Raw genomic sequence first — 21,207 nt, 5'->3', positions numbered from 1 at the left:
AGTCATGGAACCTCCCACAACAGCCTCTGTAAGGCTTGCATTGGCTTCTTTGGTCCTTTCGAAGCCAAAAAAACGCACTTCCCGATGTCCTCGAAGCCCATATTCCCCAAATTGGCAACCTATTGGTTGTTTTGGTTTCTTTTGTTGCTGATATTTAGTTTATATCGATTGTGCAGATTTTTCGAAGCATAAATTATAAAGATTATGGGTTAGAGGTTGTAAGCGATAATGTACTATACTTCCCCATAAGGGTGACAGTTAGGTTGAGTTGGTAAGTTTTTATGAGAACAAAGGAGATTTTAGAGGAATAAAGGAAGGGTATGGACTGATTCAAAGATAGTTGTTTCGGTCATTTTGCGGACATTAGAGAAAATTGGAAGAAGGCGTTTTAGGAGTAGGGAGTGCATTATATGTTGTTGCACTCAGTTAAAAGCCAAAAAAAAAATGAAATGTGGTTCATAGTGGATAGGAAGCCACTACGTTTTGGGATGATGGAATATGCCCTGATGATAGGCTTAAGATGTGGGGCATTTCTAGATACGGAAGAGCAAGAGAGAATAATAAAGAGTAGGGCAACCGATAACTTGGCTAAAAAGGTTTTGGGGGGGAAGACATCCATTACAAGACGCGATTTAGAGGAGAGGTTAGGAGAAGATGGGTATGCCTCATCAGAGAAGTTCAAGATGTGCCTGGTATGGTTCGGGCATTCGATCCTAATGGCTTCTGACTCAACAAAAGTCGTTAATATGGATTGGGTGAAGTTTGTAAGCAATATGGACTTCTTTAATGCTTATCCATGGGGACGGTTATCATTTCAGCTAACCATTGAGTCCCTGCGTGGAAAAGACATGGCGACAAAGCATCGCCAAGCTGTTAAGAAGGATGGACCAAGCACGTACAATTTGTTTGGCTTCCCATGGGCAATGCAGATAAATATTAATAGTTTTTTGTTATATTTTTTGTATTATATGTGTTTTAATTATGATATGAACTTTTTTTTACAATGTAGGCTTGGATGTATGAGGCCATACCTATCCTGGCTAAGGGGAGGGGGGAAGAAGACTTCAGGTAAGCGACTGCAATTTCCTAGGATGTTGTGGTGGCACACCGAAAAGTGTGCCATTAGGATTACGACAAAATAGAAATAGAAATTCAAACGGCTTGGGTAAGATTAAAGGATTAATCTTTTGAATATGCACTTGCTTTTAAATGTGGCTTAAATTTGATTGATTTTTTTTCTTATTGCAGGGAGTCGTCCGTCCATTCCTTACCCCTACTAGGGGTGAAGCGGGAGAGGAGTATGTTACATCATTCAGAGCACTGGACAATGTAGCAGATGAAGGGATAGATTGTCTAATGCGGGATCTAGAAGGGGTCACGCTTGTAAGTGCAGCTGCAGGGCCACTGCTTGAGAATGTGTTTGAGGTCGAGGAGGATGAAGCTTCAATTGGCAAGAGGGAGGAGGATAGACAAGTTCGTACGCCTCCACCCAATTGGCAAATCGATACAACAAGCACCGATTTACCAAGGTGTTGGGGTCGGGAGAATGAGGTGGTTGACCTCATAAATGGTCTACTTGATAGTTTTACAATAGCCATTTATGAGAGGTTTGAAAAGATGGAAGAGCGAATAAAAAGAGTGGAGGAGAAAGTTGATAGGGTGGCGGAGAAAGTTGGTAAGATGGAGGAGGAAGTTGGTGGGATATTGAAAGTGATTGAAGTGCAACCTGAGCATAAAAGAAAGAGCCGAAAGAGTAAGCATGTAAAATCTCCTTACACAGCAGTATCGTATGGAAAGAAGAGGAAAACGAAGAAAAAAAATGAGGAAATCCGTGAAAGGGGAGAAACAAAAATGGAGGAGGGTAAGGCGAGACGCGAAAGAAGTGGGGAAGTGAAAATGGAGGTGGGTGAGGAGGAAGGCGGATGAAGTGGGCAAGTGAAAACAAATGAGTTAAATGTCGATTTGTATAAGCCAAAAGATGAGGAAAAGAAAAAACTCTTCTATGCCTGTTACAATGATTATGGAAGTGATAGGTGTGTGAAGTGCAAGACCAGAGATTATCCCCGGGAGTGGTTTGAAAAGATGTTGATAATGGGCAGGTGGCTCGACGACTCGGTGAGTTATTTTACCTTATTTTTGCTTATGTTTTCCATGAGGTATTGTATACTTATCATGTTGTTTTTATTTGTTGCATCACATTGATGAGGTATTGACACTTATGAGGCTACGACAGAGTAGTAATAGTGATATTTTGTATCCGCACTATGCCATCACTGATGTGGCCTTTGGCCAAAGCCTAGTAACTACATATGACACGTTAATGAAAAAAGCCAATGGTGGAAAAGAATGGCCACAAATGACTTCGACGGTGTCTTTGATGATTTTTGATTTAATCAAGGATATGCATTGGATAACCGTCATTTGGCTACTAGATGAGGGCTTATTGCAGATCCTTGATTGTAACTCGAGTATTTATCGAGAGAGGCAATTGGAGACGGAGTTGCAGTCGCTGTGTATATTGTTCCCGCAGTTGTTGCACGATAGCGGGATGTTTTAGCACTTGGGTGATGAACTACTGATGGGAAAGTGACCACTCAAGCGCTTTCTCATCCCGATAAATGACTCAAGATAAATTTCGTATAAAACTTACATAATACAATTGTTCTATAAGCTGATTCTAGTGTTAATGTCTTTCTCCTATTGTAGTGCTGATTGTAGGGCATATGCACTAAAATTTATTGAGTTTGACATGACCAACACCCCAATGGACAGGTTTAATGACAAAACAATGAGCAACTTTAGGGAGCGCTTAGCTGTTGAGTGCTTCCATAGGCATATAGATCCCTTTTGACTGACCAGAACCCAATCTAAGTCATTGTTGATGTTGTCATCAAAAGGCATGGAAGTTGGACTTAGAGTTTTGTAGTTTATGTGAAATGCATTTCTTATTGGGTTATCTTGAATAATTGGATTGTCTTGAATTGGATTAGCTGGTGTTATTAGGCGTCAGGCTGTTGATACTTGGGTTGTGGTGTTATATATGCTTTGTGGCCAAGGCCAAGGCTGGATAATATTGGAAGAGGTGTTGTACAAGAAGACGAAAAGGCTACTGCTAATGCTGATGCTGAAGGTGTGCTAGATAATTTTGGAGGATGGAGAAGTGGCTGAAGAGAATGATGAAGGGGGAGGATGGAGGCTGCCGGCGTTGCTTTTATTTTGGGTGTATATAAGACATTTATTTGTTGTTTATAATGTTGTAATTTAATGTAATTGACACATTTCTAATTTATACAAAAGCAATTCAGTATTTCTTTCCCTCTGTTGACTTTGACTTTATTTAGTATTCTTGTTAAATGGCATTAATGTGTTGATGCAATTAGGTTGTCAAATTCAAGAGAAAAGATGGAATTAATATGTGTTGGTGATTTTAGTTTGTCAAAATTGAGGAGAAAAGCTGGAAATAATATGTGTTGCCCATGATCGCTTAAGCGACCACATATATTGCTTAAGCGATCAAGGGTTTTCTATACATGATCGCTTAAGCGAGACCTTAAATCGCTTAAGCGATCGTACAATTGGGATGATCCAGATTCTGCCTTAAACTTGATTGCTTAAGCGACCAAGGCTTAAAGTGAAGAATTGCTTAAGTGATTGTGCACTTGGGATGATCTTTATTCTACCTTAGCCTTGATCGCTTAAGCAATCAAGGCTAAAAGTGAAGAATCGCTTAAGCGATACTTAAATCACTTAAGCGATCGTGCACCTGGGATGATCTTAATTCTGCCTTGGACTTGATCGCTTAAGCGACCAAGGCTAAAAGAGAAGAATCGCTTAAGCGATCGTGCACCTTGAATGATCTTGATTCTGCCTTGGACTTGATCGCTTAAGCGATTTCAGGTCTCGTTTGAGTGACCAAGGCTAAAAGTGAAGAATCGCTTAAGCAATACTTAAATCGCTTAAGCGATCGTGCATCTAGGATGATCTTGATTCTTCCTTCCACTTGATCGCTTAAGCGACCAAGAGTAAAAGTGAAGAATCGTTTAAGCGATACATAAATTGCTTAAGCGATCGCGCATTTGGGATGATCTTGATTGTGCCTTGCACTTGATCACTTAAGTGATCTTGAATCGCTTAAGCGACCAAGGGTAAAAGTGAAGAATCGCTTAAGCGAGATACTAAATTGCTTAAGCGATCATGGCTTCGGGTGATCTTAATTCTGCCTTGGACTTGATCGCTTAAGCGACTGTTCATTACAACTAAGGCTAAATATGTTGGATCGCTTAAGCGAGACCTGAAATCGCTTAAGTGATCCAGTATATTTAGATGATCTTTATTCTGCCTTTGACAAGATCGCTTAAGCGATTTATTTTATCGCTTAAGCGATGAAGGCTTATAAACACTAGATCGCTTGAGCAATCCCTTTTTTTTTTTTTTTTTTTTGGAATAGGTTGTCAACCCCATATTAAGTGACTTTAATGTGAATTTTGGATGTTCACAACATCACATGATTATTAACGTTAATATTAAGCGACATCGGTTATTAACACATATTAAGGCCAATTAAGAAGGATTATTTGCAACCTAATTCCATCAACACATATTAAGGCCATGTAAGAAGATTATTTACAACCGTATGATATATGGATGAAAGTCATAACGCACTAGTGTGACATGTTAGTAGAAACATACCTCATTTTACAAATATAGATGGTGTATTTGAGAATGATTATTGTGCTCTTTTTACTAACCAAAATGCAGTCAGATTTTGTACGATGTGGGGCACTAGATTGAAATAAGCTTGAGTTTTGACTGTACGATTAGTTCAGTAGACCATGATCTGTCTTGTGTCAATTGATTTGATTATTTATATCACTTAATCAATTTTTTTTAATTATATTTTAATTAAACTAATTTTTTTTACGTGTGTAGATAAACATGAAAAAGAAATATTAAAGTATAGAATGATTCTATATAATACAAATTTTAATGTTTTTAAAGTACTAAAGTAAATTAGCCTTGATCGCTTAAGTGATGTATGATTTCGCTTAAGCGATCTAGCATATTTAGTCTTGGTTGCTTAAGCGATATATGTTATCGCTTAAGCGATCTTGTTAAAGGCGGAAAAAAGATCATCTGAATATACTGGATCACTTAAGTGATTTCATGTCTCAATTAAGCGATCCAATATATTTAGCCTTAGTCGCTTAAGCGATCACCTACAAGCCAAAATCAAGATCACTTAAGCGATTCTTCACTTTTACCCTTGGTCATTTAAGCGATCAAGTCTAAGGCAAAATCAAGTCACCCCAGGTGCAAGATCGCTTAAGCGATTTAAAGTCTCGCTTAAGCGATTCTTCACTTTTACCCTTGGTCGCTCAAGCGATCAAGTCCACGACAGAATCAAGATCACTTAAACAATTCTTTACTTTTAGCCTTGATCACTTAAACAATCAAGTCCAAGGCAAAATCAAGTCACCCCAGGTGCACGATCACTTAAGTGATTTAAGATTTCGCTTAAGCGATTCTTCACTTTTACCCTTGGTCACTTAAGCGATGTTAGATCGCTTAAGCGATCAAATCCAAGGTAGAATCAAGATCACTTAAGCGATTCTTCACTTTTAGCCTTGGTCGCTTAAGCGATTTATGATCGCTTAAGCGACCATGGCCATTTTGCTTCTTATCTCCTCGATCTTTTGATATTGAGCATGTTTGAGTGAGAAATTATATTTTGTATTATAGGTCAGCTCTATATTCAATCATAACCATCCATATTTGTGAAATGAGGTACGTTTCTACTAACGTATGACACTCGTGACTAATTTAGTAAATTGATTGATTGATTGACTTGACACGACAATTATGTTGATAATATTTATTTTGTCAGTCTTACTTATTTGGGCAGCAATCAGTGTCGTATAAAGGTAATATATGAAATTTTACTTACTTAAATCCTTTTTAAAATGGATGAAAATGAAAAATAATTAATTTGATTTAATACGATATGAAGGATGATTTATTTAAGATAACAATTAAATTTAAAACATCAAAAGTTGAAAACAACAAGTCTTCAATGATTGACCTTGGCAACTCTCTCGATTTCATTATTCTTCTTGATGACCTTGCTGGAAATACAAGGACATAAAATTAGTTTAATGCATCACAAAAGAGAAACATAATAACTTCATCAGATCACTTAAGCGATCTTCGGTTGCTTAAGCAATCTGTTGATCAGATCTGCACATAAGAGCAAATCGCTTAAATGATCTGTTGTTCATATATGCAGATAACAGCTGATCGCTTAAGTGATCTTCTGTCGCTTAAGCGATCTGATCTTATCTACAGATCTTACAGTAGGTTGCTTGCTTTCTCGCTTCTAATCAATTTGAACCTAATTTTCTAGATCTGCATGTGATTGATTCTAGCAACTGATTCTCTTGTGGCCGGGTTGCTTGCAAATTGAGCACTTATTCATCCTTTGGGGAACCTCACAAGCTGATGGAATACGCTTAACTCTTTTTCTCCCATTTTCTATCTTTTTGAATGGCGGATGGATGATAATGTCAACCAACTCTAGCGGCATCACCCATTGCTCTTCCGAAGGAACTTGATATATTGTTTCTGAATAAGCCAACATGTAGTGGTTTGCCATATAGAGAGGAGACCAAAGTTCCATGTAAATTCTTGAACCAAAATCTGGCTTTCGTTGGTGTTTCGATGTTGCTAGTGCATGAGGACAAGGTAAACGTTAAATGTCAAGCACTTTATAGCTGCAAGTTTTACTAAGAAGGTTAACTAGGGCATCCGGACCATAGCGGCGCACAGTGAACTCTTGAGCATTGAGAGGATAGGCAAATAGTGTATTTGACAGTTCCATATGTTCCACAATAATTTTTTAGCTGACGAAACAAGAGTTGTAGTAAAATTATCTGACTTCGTACAACGCTCATGGAACCACCGTGACAATGTCCTCTGGATTGCATAAAAAAGGGCGACAATTGGAAACTCTCTTTCTATTAACAACTTTGAATTTATGAACTCAGTTATATTCGTGGTCATAACATCGAACCTTCTTCCAAGAAAGTAAGCTCTAGTTTATCGCTCAAAACCAACACCATGCTTAAGATACTTAGCAATTCTATCATCTTTGATTCAGATTTGCCGAAAATGCTCCTCAAACTCATCAACTCGATAAGCTTTTGTTGTCATGTAGTATGTTTGAAAGAGACCAGCACACTTAAACTTTTGTTTTATGTTTTCGCCAAGGTGCCTTATACAGAATCCGTGATGTGCTTGAGGGTAAATAGTGGCAATCCCCTTCTTTATAAAGTTGTGTCTGTCAGATATTATACACAACTTGTCATTGTCAGGCACTATCATAAGTAATTGTTGGAAAAACCAATTCCACGACTTGTCATTCTCAGAGTCAACCACACACCATGCAACGGGATATGTGTAATTCTCGTTGTCTTGTGTAGTGGCCACCAATAATGTACCTCCATACTTTCCCGTAAAAAAAACCATCAATAGCCAGCATCTTTCTCATGTTTACAAAACCCCTTATAGCAGCACCGTAAGCAACAAGAAAATATTTAAACCTCATATTCTTGTCACACTTCAAAGCCGTCTTGCTGCATTAGTTTGTCAACTCAAGCATATAATGGTATGCTTTTAATATTGTGTACTCATGCTCTAGCGTGCCCTTCACAAAATCTTATGCATGTTGTCTCCTTTTCCAACATTTCCAGTAACTACCATCGCATCCCAACTCTAAGCACACAAGTCTCTGAATGTCCTTAGGAGATGGACATTTCCCTTCAACAAACTGACTTTTGATAAATTATCTAATAACATCAACGGAGGCTTATCGATGCTCACCTGAAATATGTCCCAACCCACATGTGTGCTCACGGGTATATGTGCTAACAATAAGTTTTTCGGACTCCGTCAACCTTCTATAATAAACCCACCACTTGCACTTTTGGTCATGAAATGCAATCGTCACTATCAATGAATTAGACTTTTTGGTGACAAACTCAAAATTACCTCTCACGACAACAAGTTTAAGCTTCCTCACCGCTTCCTCCTTGCTGTAAAATAAATAACCTACATGCATGTTTGATCCATCAATAAAAATATGAGATGACTCACTAATACCTGCAATTGCTGCCTTTGAACTTGTATAAACGACCATAGTGTTTTCTTCCTTACAAATTACATCTTCTGCATAATATTTATTTATAGGAATCTTTACATTTGCGGGAATAGGTATGGGGTCCTCCTCGTCCACATTTTCATTCTGTCCCACATGACCAACCTGTTCTATAGTGTCCTCCTCACCACCCAAATCTGCCTACTCTTGATTTTTCAACAAAAAAAATCAATACCCTTATAGTTAAAATTAAAACCAGCATTCTCCCCACCCAAATCACCGCTTACTCTTGAACCAACTTCTAAAGCTTTATCCACAATCAAAACCGTTAAAATCGGCCTCGAACCATTATCGCCCACATCAAACACAAATAACTTCACATCTTCATCAGATATTAATACAACATGGGGTATCTTAAAATTTGCAGGAGCTCTGTTTAAAACATACTTCACAACTATATCACTATGTAGCAACTCAACCCACCTCTTCTAATTGATTTTATCAATCAACTCATCAAAATTAACTTCTATACTCACATCAATTGCTTTAACTTGTTTGCTCTTCCCAATCCACTTCCAGCAACTTTCTTCCTCCACCTACTCACCAAAATATTCAACTCCCAAAACCATTTGTCCCATGTCTAATAATAGCCAAGTACTTATAATGCAAGAAAACAAAAATTATTAATCGATATATTAAGGGTTGACAGATTTTAAAAAGCATCTCCAAAGTTGCTTAAACGATGTGGTGTATCGCTTAGGCGATCTACCGTAACGCTTACTAGATCGCTTAAACGATCAAGTATATCGTTTAAGCAACTTGGTATAAATAAGTTTGATTACTTAAGCGATCTTATGCCATATACCTGATCACTTAAGTGATCTATGCCATATACCTGATCACTTAAGCGATTTGCTGCCATATACCAGACTTATAGCAGATCGCTTAAGCGATCTTCTGCCATATACCAGATCGCTTAAGCGATTTGCCATCTGCTAAATTATACCAAACATACCAAATCGCTTAAGCGATCTAATAGATCCTGAACACGTTTTTAATCATCTCCACCTACAATCGATGCTACCACCCCCAGCTACCCACAATGCAAGAAAATATTTAACAAAATTTACTCCTTTCAACTTGCATTACATCAAACACAACCCAACAACCTAAACAACTAAATCAAAATCGTAACCAAAACCTAATCCATCATTAAAATTTTGAAAATCGTAATTTAAAATGCAAAGAGGAGATACACATACCTGGACGAAATGTTAGGATGAAGAAAAGGCGGGTCTTTGGCAGAGAAGATGTTAATGGCGGAGGAAAAAGAAACTGTTAATGGCAAGGAAGAAGAAGATGCAGACGAAGCTTAAAAGAAACAACAACCAAGGTTTGTTTGCAAGAATTTCGGCTTTTTGGGGACATATTATAATTTTTAAAAGATTACACAATTTGAAAATGCATTTTTAGATTTTTAGGATAGGATAGTGGAATATGATAGGGTAATAATAGTGAACCAAAACGGCCCTACATAAGTTATGTATAATATACTATCATTTCCAATTTCAAAATGATTAAGGTGGCTTTCATTTATTGTTTTTTTACACTTTCGTTTTAAACAATAAGAGCGAGAATAAAAATAATAAGTTTGATTTTGTATTTCAATTTTTGAAATGCATTCATTTTCATTTTATAAAATACTATTTGAAAATGAGATTAACGAAAATGTGTCTTTCAATAGTTTCTTATGATAAATATGAAACACTATGGTCTAATAGAGAATATAAACATTGAAAACAATTTATGTTTTGTGTGTTTTCAACTTTTTTAGTTATTTATAAGGTTTTCTGTTTTCCATGTTTTGTTCTATATAAAGTACTAAATAGATTTACTTTTTATAGATATTTATACAGCAAACGACATGTTCCCACCCAAGGTTTAGCGATATCCAAGTTTCCACCCTTGGTTTCATAAATTTCAAATTCTCACCCTTAAATTAACATCCTTTGTGATTTCTTCTAGCATAGTATAGATAGTGTTATTACTAAACTACCCTTGAAAAATAAATTAGAAAATTAGTTTTTTAACTCCCATATTTTGGCTATTCCCAAAACCCTTTCCAGATTTTGGCCCACCCACCACCCCCACTGGGTGCAGAAGAAAGGCCGACAGACGACAAATGGTAAGTGTGGGAAGCTGGATGTGGGGGGGTGTTTGAAGAGAGGGGAAATTGCCCCGGGGGGGGGGGGGGGGGGGGGGGGTGGGGGCGGGGGTCGAATGGAGGTGGTTGGGTGAATTTCTGATAAGTAGAGCGACCAGAGAATGGCTGCGAAGATGGAGGTTTGCGAAGTCGAAAATCACCGCCCAACAATCAAAAGGAGATGGGCAAGTTGGCTAGGGCAATTCGTTGAGCACCTGATATGCACCAACAAAAGATGAGCAAATGGTGGTGAATGGGTGGATTCTCTAGCCAAAAACAAGCACACAAACACACCAATTAATTAGCCAAACAAACCTAAATTTTCAATTGCATCATAAACTCCTCAATCAACATCCAATTCCAATAAACACGAACAAACCCTTGGGGGAGTGGTGGACGACAAACGGTGAGCTGCTGTAGCCAGGAAGGTTAGGTGTTTTGTAGGAGGGGGGCTGAGGAGGGTTATTGTTGCTCAAAATGGCTGGAAATTGGCAAAAAACAGTTGCACGACATAAACTGTCATGGCCAGCGATCAACGAGTGATAAGGGAGATGGTGAAGGGTGAGGATGAGAGGGGTTTTTGTGAATAAAGGGTGGGGAAGCTGTACATGGCATTGAGAGTGATGAACGGCGTCAGAATCAAGCCAAACCGGCCTAATTCGGTGGCTGCAAAAGTGGAGGTAAGTTGTGGAGGGTGATGAATTCAGACAAAAAACCAGGGGCGGAAAATAATTATTTAGTAATTTTCATTTTATGTTTAGTGCAATGTAAAATAGCTACACCTTTTAATCATTATATTAAATAATTTCTATTAATTTAAGGATGAGAATATGAAATTTATAAAACTTGGGGTGGGAACTGTATTTCGCTAAACCTTGGGTCGAACATGTTCTTTACTCATATTTATATTATTTTTTAAAATTTTTAGACACATGTTAGCGTTTTATTGCATAAAATTATTTTAGTAAACTTTGTATTATTTTTATTTTTCTTATAATTTGTACAATTATTGATTTGCCTTTGTTTCCTGATAAATGTAACTGCAATTAATAAAAAGTGTCCCAAAACTGAGAAAAGTTATAATTTAATATTCTTAAATTGCACAGATTGAAATTTATATTTGTTTTGTATCTAAATCGAACAAAATTATTATTTAATGTTCCTAAATTGATCAAATTGAAATCTACATCCTTTTATAATTTCACAAAAAATTGTATTTAGATAATATTATATAAAATAAAGATAGATTGATAAATATTTTTTATTAATTTTTTTATAAACATGATATGATAGTTTATAATTAATTAACTTATATTTGGTCAGGTAAAATTTATTGTTGAACAAACCAAATTTATTACAACATATTTGTGAGATAAAAATAGTGGGAAATTGTCACATATTACCCGATCCCATAATAATACTTAAAAGTTGCATAAAATCATTACCACGTGTCAGTTATCCATTCTTCACACGCTCCGTATCTGATCGATTGAAACACTGGTAATTTGCAGCCATTCAAACCACGAAAAACAAAATCATAAAAATTTAGCAAATTAGCGCGAAACAGAACAACACAAAAAGCACACAAAATCAAACCGAGTAAACTGAAAATTAAAATTAAAACAATAAAAATGCTCTCATTTTCGGTTATGCCTTCTCTTGTCCATCACAACCGTTTCCTTATTCAAACTCCTTTCGCCGTCCGATTATCCTTGTCAAGCATCCCACAAGTCGAAGGTTCCAAGGCGTCGAAATCAATGGTTGCGAGAGAGTTAAGCTCGGAACTGTACGGTGCAGTTCCGTTTCCTCGGATTCGGGCGGCGAAGCGAGTGGTTTTAGTGAGGCATGGGCAGAGCACGTGGAACGAGGAAGGGAGAATTCAAGGGAGCTCCGATTTCTCCGTTTTGACCAAGAAAGGCGAGTCTCAGGCTGAGACCTCCAGACAGATGCTTATCGATGACTCATTCGATGTCTGTTTCTCCAGGTTTGGGTCTGTTGTCATTTTCTGTCGTGAAGATTGGAAGTGTTTTTGGAAACTGAATTTGACTTTAGCTTTTGCTTTTGAACTTGAGCTGTAGTCATTAAGAGTATGGCTAGTTTGGGAAATTTTACTGGCTAGTTTGGGAAATTTTACTGTACTACTGTGCAATTAAGTAGTTTAGTTTAGCTTTAATAAGCAAATCTGTTTTTTTTTTTAATGATATTAAGTAATCCCGACGCCAAATTGAGCTTCAAAATTATGAAAAGGCTATATACTTTACATTGTAATAGCATAAGTGTCTGTGAGTATAAAATGCTGTGAAAGGACACTAACTTCTGACATGAAACTTCAAAGTTTTAATGTCAAACTTGTAAAAGTAGGAGACTGATAAAACTTTAAGTTGTGTGTCTGTGAGTATGGATGGCGAAGAGTGCTGCAAAAGGACGGTAGTTTCTGACATGAACTTCAAAGTTTTATTGTCAAACTTGCAAAAATATGAGACTCATAAGACTTTACGAGTTTATCAATTAGTATCATTACTTAATCATGCTATAGTATGAGGTTTGAGTCCCGATATGGCTTTTTGCAATTACTTTCTGGAGTTAAGTATATTTTTTTTCAGTCCCTTGATTCGATCAAAGAGAACAGCTGAAATCATATGGGGCAATCGCGAGGAGGAGATTCTAACGGACAATGACTTGCGAGAAATCGACCTCTATTCATTTCAGGCAAGTTAGTATTGCAATAGTTTATAATTATTATTAATTATTATGACACACAAGAAAGCGAAGTAACGATTGTATCTGACTTTATTGGTATACTGTGGACTTTAGGGTCTTCTAAAGCATGAGGGAAAAGAAAAATTTGGTCCAGCTTTTCGTCAATGGCAAGTAGATGCCACTAATTTCAACATTGATGGCCACTATCCAGTTAGAGAGTTGTGGACACGAGCCAGAAGCTGTTGGAGTAAAATCCTAGCTCATGAAAGTCGCTCTGTTCTTGTGGTTGCTCACAATGCTGTTAATCAGGCGCTTGTTGCCACGGCAATTGGTACTATCTCTTTTTCTCTTTTGTCATTTATCTTCAAATGTGAAGATATAGATACTCATCCAGAATGCACTTTTCTTTCTGTCCCTACTTTAATTCTTCCCAATATAATCAGGATTAGGAACAGAGTATTTCAGAATTTTGCTTCAGAGCAATTGTGGTGTTAGTGTGTTGGATTTCACTCCACGAGCTGAGGGTGGTTCTCCACAGATTTGTCTCAATCGTCTAAATCAGGTAGATTACACGTTTGCTAACCAGAGTCAATAAATCCATGAATGCTGTAAAAAGATAAATCAATTGGTGAATCTTCTATAAGATATTTCTTGCTTCTGATAACTAATGAATGATTGATTAAAAGCACTGGAAATAAGGCTGCCTAGCATGTTCTAATTCGGTTGAACCTATAATGAGTATGTTGTTTGGCTGCTCATTATTTTGGATTTTTTGTTGCTTTAATGCAATTGAGATTGAGGTCACTCTCCCTCTTAAGCCAACTGATTTTTAGTCCATGTTTACTTGGAACGGTTGAATGGCTGTCATTTTAAATAAGTTAATGTAAAAGAAATATACTTGTTTCTTTACAAATTCTTCGGATCCTGTATTTTGAATGACTAATTTTAAAAGATACAATTTTCAAAGAGTTGCTATATCTTGAACTGCTGGAAGTTACCTAGTGATATGTCGTGATAAGTCCATAATATATGCATTGAGACCGGGGTTTCAGTTGTAATGACCTGAAATTTTTATTCTTTCAACATAGCAATTGGCATCTTCCATTGAGTTGTTCATGTGGTTTCACAAAGTTCTTTATAACGTAGGTTATGCAACAGGTTATGCTGTTCCTTAAACAGTATTGAAATATTGTTGCAGACTCCAAACTCACCTGTTGCCACTGGAAGTTCTGGAGGCAGAAAAGCCAGTAAGCGGATTGTACTTGTCTGTTACGGTTCCACACAGGTATAAAGCAGTAACTTGAAAATCTGTTATTTGCTTTTGCCGATAGTTTATTTGGTTTATTCTTTACTCCAATTATTTATCTGATGAACTGGTAACTGGACCAGCAAATAGTGTCAATAATTTACTTGTTTCTTTCATCTCCATTTGTACTTTGAAAAAGCTGTGATTAGTCTATCACTTCTGAGCTATTTGAAAGTAAAATATGAGGCTAGGAGGACGTAATGCATTTTTTAATGGTTATTATGTAATAAGGAAGTAAACTTTTCATGGTACATAGGCAGATATGCTGAACTGATTTCCCAAATTTTCTTGTGACTATATGTCTATAGCATAAATAATGTAAAATATAAAATGTTGAATCAGTTTGATTCTGAATGAATCTGAAGTTCCAATCCCTTTTTCTGGGAAGCATTGCAGATTTCGGTTGGGGAAAGTCGAGGGAATGATTGAGGAACATCTAACTAGCTGCATTGTTTCTGCTGAAAACCTGTGTTTGTTAGTATGACTACATTTGATATTTTGAATTCAATATATTAAAAAGAAAAAAAAAACGGAAAAAAGAAACTACAGACTAAATAATATTACAGAGTAATCTGTGATTTTGCGTGCTGGGCGTTTTACTGTAGCTATCTTCCCTTGAAAGGTCATGTTTGAATTTAACCAGCCTAAATTTCGAGTAGGGAAGGCCATCATATAGTGTTGATTTTCTTGTAGTAGAATTACAGCATTTATGCATAAAATGGCTGCTCTCAAGACCTGAATTTTATGGCAGCTTGAGACTTTTACCATCGCATCTGCTGTAGGACTAAAATAATACCATAAATTTGACTATGAAGAAAATTGGAACAGATTGTGATTAAAAATTCAACTTGCATTAAACTTTATCTTGGAGAATGGATATCTACTGAATTAGGACTGAACTGCTTCACTGTCTACTATTATGTTTCTATTGTGGTTTCATATCTTCTTTTATAAATGTCAGGGGCATTAAACTTCCTCATTGTTCCACAGGCCAGCTTTCCTTACTTTGCGGATCGGCCACTGAACATGCTTGGGATAATACAGGTACAGTACAGGATTGATATATTCTGCATAAGATTGTAAGGTCATAAAATCATATTTTGTAATTCTTCTGTGGATGCTCAACAGTCTCAGAAAACTGCAGAGCTGCTTCTTGATTTGAAAGTGAGCTCTATAGTCAGCAGCCCGAAGAACGCTTGTGTTGAGACAGCCAACACAATATCCAGAGTAAGCTCATTGTTAATGTTCTTTATTCGGTGGCTTCATGTTAGTACTCTCCTTGAATCTAATTCTTTGTTCTAGAGAGCTTTTAAGTTCCATTTTAATTTCAGGTGATTGTTTCTTTTTTCCTTTAATCTCTTGCAATTAACTTCTGGTATCATTGCAGGTCCAGGAAGCTGCAGATTGCTTGGGTGCTGATTGTGTGCCACGTTATGTAGATATGAAGCAACTGGATGACCTTGATATCGAAGACATTCTTCAGCAATCGAAGAAGGTGAGACATCTGAAAACGCCGTTTCAGTATTGAAAGATGAGGACTTTGTCATATGATTACATTTTTTCTTCCTCACCATGTTATCTCAAATCCTACATGAGTTATCGGGCCCAAATTATAAATGAAATGAACTGTATTATTGTCTTTCTGCCCTCCTCTTCCTTGCTTAACAATCACCTAAGTTTAACCTTATATGCGGAGTAGTAGAGCTCTGAAAATCAGCCATGGATTGTATCGTCTGTTATTAAGTGAGGCTAATAGAAAATTTTGCAAGAGTCTTTTTGATGTTTTATCTGCTTTTCCACAGGATGCAGTAGAGTTTCCTTCTTTTCAACCTGGTTGGTTAAAAGAATTTGAGGAAGAAGTGGTGGTAAAATTATGGAGTCAGTCTGGGAAAGCATGGGAATCACTGTTGAGTGAACTATCTGATGAATCCGAGCCACAAAAAACTGTAGTTGCAGTCGGTCATCCTGCAGTTCACATATCATTAATGGGGCACTGCCTAAATCTGACAAAAGAATGGATGGGATCGTTTCATCTTGATGCAGGTAGCATCAGTGTTGTCGACTTCCCTGATGGACCGACTGGAAGAGGAGTTATCCGATGCATAAACTACACTGCCCATTTGGGCAGATGGTCAATTCCCATTACAAGATCAACTGTGGACGATAAAGAGTTTTAACCGGAATATGTATAATTCTAGAGTTTTTGGATAATGGTACTTTACCATGCCAATTGGAAGACGGACAGTGATCTTCAAGTGTATCTAAAAAGGAAATGTGCAGTATGAATGTAATTGATAACTTCATTGTTGACTGTGGTGGGGTAGTCGTTAAATGCAGTAATTCCCAGATTTTATTTTTGGGGATAAGAGGAAGGCTTACTACTTTACTAGCAAATTATATGCATGTATCTAGCTGAGTATAGAAATATGGTTAAAGTACAGGCCATCTTAATCTATTAAAACCAATCAAATTATATGCAGTAGTTCTCATGGAATGAGTCCCTCGTATTCTTGCTTTTCATCTTTTTTTAATCATTATTTTTTTATACGAAACCACTAATCTTTTCCCTTGGTAAGATCTCTTTCTATTTGCTTTTCAAGAAACAAAAATCCAGTTTTTCAAAGTACATCCACACAAAAAAATTTTTATGTCAAAAATTTCACATTATATACTGAGAGAATATTGTAGAATACCTTTAAGAGTGTGTTTGGTTTAATGAATGTATTACTGTCAATCTTCAGGAAATGTGTTTGATTAGTTGGAATAAATTAGTGAGTATGTTTTATTAATATGTTTGGTTGGGAGGAATAAATTGGTGGGTATATTATATAAATTACTAAATTGTCCTCTAATTAAACATTACTATTATATTATTTTTTAATATTGATTATTATTTGGATTAATAATCCCCCTACATTTTAAAACTTAGCAAAACAACCACATAATAAAAGTTTGGAAAATCAACAAAGCACCCCCACAACGTAGCCACTGTCAGCCGCCGGTAATCTAACGGTGCACAAAAGGCAGGAAATGGCCTCCGTGCGCCTTATAGTCATTTCTGGCCAAAGATCTTGGCAGAAGTGGCTAGATCGGGGCACGACGGCCATTTTCGGCCTTCCGTGCTCCTTTCTGGTGGCGGTGGCGGCTAGCCAGGGCGGTGGTTCCCAGCGGCAGGTAGGTGGGGTGGTGGCTTGGGTGAGCTGCAATTTGTTTTGAATTTAAGGATAAGTTTGTCAAAAAGTTAATTAATTGGGGTGAAATAGTAAAAGTAATATTCGTATAAATAAATTTAAAAATAAGGGCATTATTGTCATAAAAATTTATTAATAAATGATAGAATTGTAACAAAAAAAAGATTACCTGGTAATCTTACAATACCTAAGAAAATGGAGGTAATCAAATTACCAATAAGAACCACTATTGGTATTTGAAGATTATCAGAATCTTATATTACTGGATAACCAAACGTGGTAATCAAGTAATATAAGATGACATAGCCTTAGTAATCCCACATTACCCCTAACCAAGCACCCATCCGAATTTACTTGGGACGGCAATTTTTGCACTTTTTATCAAATAAGCCTTCAAAGTTTGAAAAATAAATCACTCATACCCCTTTGCGTTATCAAATAGGCTTTCAAAGTTTAGGTTTACAAAATACTATTTTATAAAATTAAATTTACCACTTTAATAAAAAAATTGTTATGTAAAGAAGTAGGACTCTTTAAAAAAACTGTTATTTTATTTGTGTATTAAGTATTTTATAGTTTTTTTTCTTTTAAAATCCTTGATGGTAATTTAGACTTTACACTAAAAAGTATCGTATCCATTAACAGAACACAATAACTTTTTGTTTGTTTGAGGGACAATTTTGCTATGAAAAATCAGTGTCTTGAATTGTTATTAAAGGTCTAATCCAGAGATGTCTTGAATATTTACTTCCAAATAATAATATATCATAGTTAGGGCAAATAGGTATTCATCATACAGTTTTCAAACTTTGAAGCTCTATATAATGAATGCAAAAGTTGTCGTAATGATAAACTCGGAAATCTAAAGAATAGTCTATAATAATTTTCACTCGTGTACAAGCTCATTTGACTCACAGGCCTACGGTTAATCCAGCCCAATTTACAACCAGTCTTGGGCCTATGTAGTCCTTTAATGGTCCGGGTCGGTTCAGCTTCGCCTGTTGGACACATCTAGCACGGGCACAGCAATCAAATGTAGCGGCATTTTGGGAGGTTTTAGAAAGGTTTTGGGTTAAACAAAAATGTCAGCAGTTACAGTTGCTGGAAGATCCACATCAATTTTTGCTCGCACAATATTGAGATCAACACCATCAAGAACAAGACTCTCTCAAGTTTCAGTCTCAAATGGTTTCGTTCCCTCCAATTTCAGTCTCCGTTCACAGAGCCGAATTATCCCAACGCCTTCTCCTTGTAGGTTGTTGCGACGAGAATTGAGCTCACTTGTTCCCCTCCACAGCGCCATTTCAGCTGCCTGTCTTGTCTCCAAGCTTCCCAGTGAAGCCAGCGCTTCAATCCAAGGTTCTCTCTTAGATTTATAAATTTGATAGATTTTTTTTAGTTGCCATGAGGTTTGAACTTTTTATAATTTAATCCGTCTGGTTTGGAAAATAGGCCGAAATTTCTCAGTTCATTGCATTTATATGTGACCTTATAGGGAATTATCGGAGGACGATTTTAGGAAAGGTTTATGTTGATATTCATAAACATTTTTGAAAATTTTTGAGACCTGTGAAGTCTACATGTATTATAGCTGTACTTCATGAGAGTTTATTGTAAATTAAAAGAAAAAAAAAATGATAATAATTACGGATAGTTGTTATAGTCTGTATGTAATTTCTTGTTCTGACCATTGGGTAGATCTAAGTAGCTTTCTGTCTTCTGCGCATGATTAAATGCAATTCAGGTCGCTTAGCAGTTGAAACTAAATGATTATGGACTAAAAAGAGTTTTTGCAATTAGTATGACACAATTTAATGTCTACAAGCTTTAAATAACTGACTTGAAATTGCATTGAACATAATTAAGTTGCGTTTCAAGTTTCAACGGTTCAGAGCTGAAGTTTTTGATTTGTTAAATCTAGTTTGGTTTTAATATCTGGGAATATAATGTATGACTTAGTCGTGTAAAGTTAAGTTTTAAAATGAAAAAGGGGCTATTCGCTTTATATGTTGTGTTCTTTTTCTGGTTTTCATATTAGTTCACAAATTTTCTTTTTTGTTACTGGGAGAAATGTGTTAATAATACTGATTAATTTCTTTTTCCTTTGCTTAATGACAGGCAGATTTGCGAATTACCTCAGTCCCATCTAGGATCAAGTGCTTGCAAAGATCAAAACTCTTCCTCCTTTCAATTTTGTAATGCTGTTTACTTCTTTTCTGAAATTGAAATTCAGGCTTTCCGATGTCAATTGCTGACCAATGTTTGTTTACTCATCATTAATTTAGGTGGAAGTCTTGAGTTACTTCAGTTCTTCTACTTGCTATGTGATCAATTGATTTGACTCTGATGATAAAATAATGTCTTCATAATTTTTCAATAATATCATTTGTATCATTGGAGATTAGATTTCTGACAATACTAATGGTTCGATGTCCTGTGGTTATGATGGTGATGGTTGTATCATATTAGTGCGTAAATAAATGGAGTATGTGTCTGATGTTATTTTAGTTTCAGTATTGGAAACCCATTGGTATATTATAGAACCATTTCTGGGAAATAGTTTTAGAAACCTGGTTTCACACTCATGTTTCATAATTTGTGGCTACTAAATGTTGACTAATCTTGGATTTGGAACATCCCCAACTTTAGCTAAGGTAAGCTGTTAATTGTACTTGAGTTTAACAAGTTTGGCCCTTTGAAGTTCACACCATAAAATGATAAAAATTATGGAACATTTTTTTATTTTTTTCTGTCTTGTCATTTTTTATGTAGTCAAAAAGAGGATCTTGAATAGAACATAGAATTATCCAAATAACCTCCGTATCTCAAGTATTTATTCATTTTTTTTTGATGGGTTTGGACTCAAGAGTATGAAGTAATAGGAGACTTTGTTGAGGTTGAAATCATGTTGCCATCAAAGATCATGTTAATCTTATAGGAACCAATAAAATGCCTTTTTGTTGGTTTCAGTTTCACATTATATATTCTCTCTTAAGAAGCAACGCCTAATCATAAAGATGTTGCAAAACTTGAGCATACGGTATATTTTTTGGAATAATACAGAGTTAGTATGTTTACACAATTCCGTTGTTGATGATTTGATAAGTTGGGGTATTTTAAGTCGTTGCATAAAGTGAGTCTGTCAAACTTCATTGTATCAGTTTCATGCCCTTGAGTCAGGGTATTATGTTCTTGCGTGTGGTTAATATTAGAGAAAGTTGAAGGAATCAGATGTATCCTTAGATGGAACCAGCCATTACCACAGAGTTTGGTGCTTGTTAGGCAAGTTTATTGTAATTGCTTGCTTTTTTAATTTTTTATTTCATGTATAGTTTATTGTGAACAGTTGCATGGACAGGGGTAATCAAATGGAAGTAGGTGTGAATTAGTTTAGCCGAATGGTTGCTTGTTGTTTGCTCCCACAAGGTCTGGGGTTCGAGACCCCTCATGGGCACCAACATGGCCAAAGGCCATTGTTTCCCACTTCCTATTATTGTAGGGTTTTGCTGGATGTCGAGGTCAGGGGATTTATGGATTATCAAAAAAAAAAAAAAAAAAAATTAAATCATACATGAAATTTTCTTTGTAAGTTAGTAGTGTTTTTTGCATTGAAATTTTGATTGCCTGAATAACAAAGTTATGATACGTGGGTTAGTCA

General features: G+C 36.3%; 2 protein-coding genes across 2 annotated transcripts; both read left to right on the top strand.

Moving 5' to 3' along the window:
• The first annotated feature begins 11,925 nt into the window (after positions 1–11,925).
• Positions 11,926–16,724, top strand: LOC116129034 (probable 2-carboxy-D-arabinitol-1-phosphatase). Its single transcript, XM_031414775.1, has 9 exons — positions 11,926–12,336; positions 12,956–13,061; positions 13,167–13,383; positions 13,496–13,614; positions 14,251–14,337; positions 15,349–15,402; positions 15,487–15,585; positions 15,746–15,853; positions 16,161–16,724. The coding sequence occupies exons 1-9, from the start codon at positions 11,984–11,986 to the stop codon at positions 16,533–16,535; spliced, it is 1,518 nt and encodes a 505-aa protein (XP_031270635.1). The 5' UTR covers positions 11,926–11,983; the 3' UTR covers positions 16,536–16,724.
• A 1,830-nt stretch (positions 16,725–18,554) lies between these two features.
• LOC116129087 lies at positions 18,555–20,021 on the top strand. The gene is made up of 2 exons (XM_031414848.1): positions 18,555–18,908; positions 19,668–20,021. Exons 1-2 carry the CDS (start codon positions 18,632–18,634, stop codon positions 19,697–19,699), a joined length of 309 nt encoding a protein of 102 aa, XP_031270708.1. The 5' UTR covers positions 18,555–18,631; the 3' UTR covers positions 19,700–20,021.
• The last annotated feature ends 1,186 nt before the right edge of the window (positions 20,022–21,207 follow it).

Source organism: Pistacia vera, unplaced genomic scaffold (assembly GCF_008641045.1).
Source record: "Pistacia vera cultivar Batoury unplaced genomic scaffold, PisVer_v2 Contig206, whole genome shotgun sequence".
Taxonomy (NCBI): domain Eukaryota; kingdom Viridiplantae; phylum Streptophyta; class Magnoliopsida; order Sapindales; family Anacardiaceae; genus Pistacia; species Pistacia vera.
This window is presented reverse-complemented; position numbering and strand designations above follow the sequence as displayed.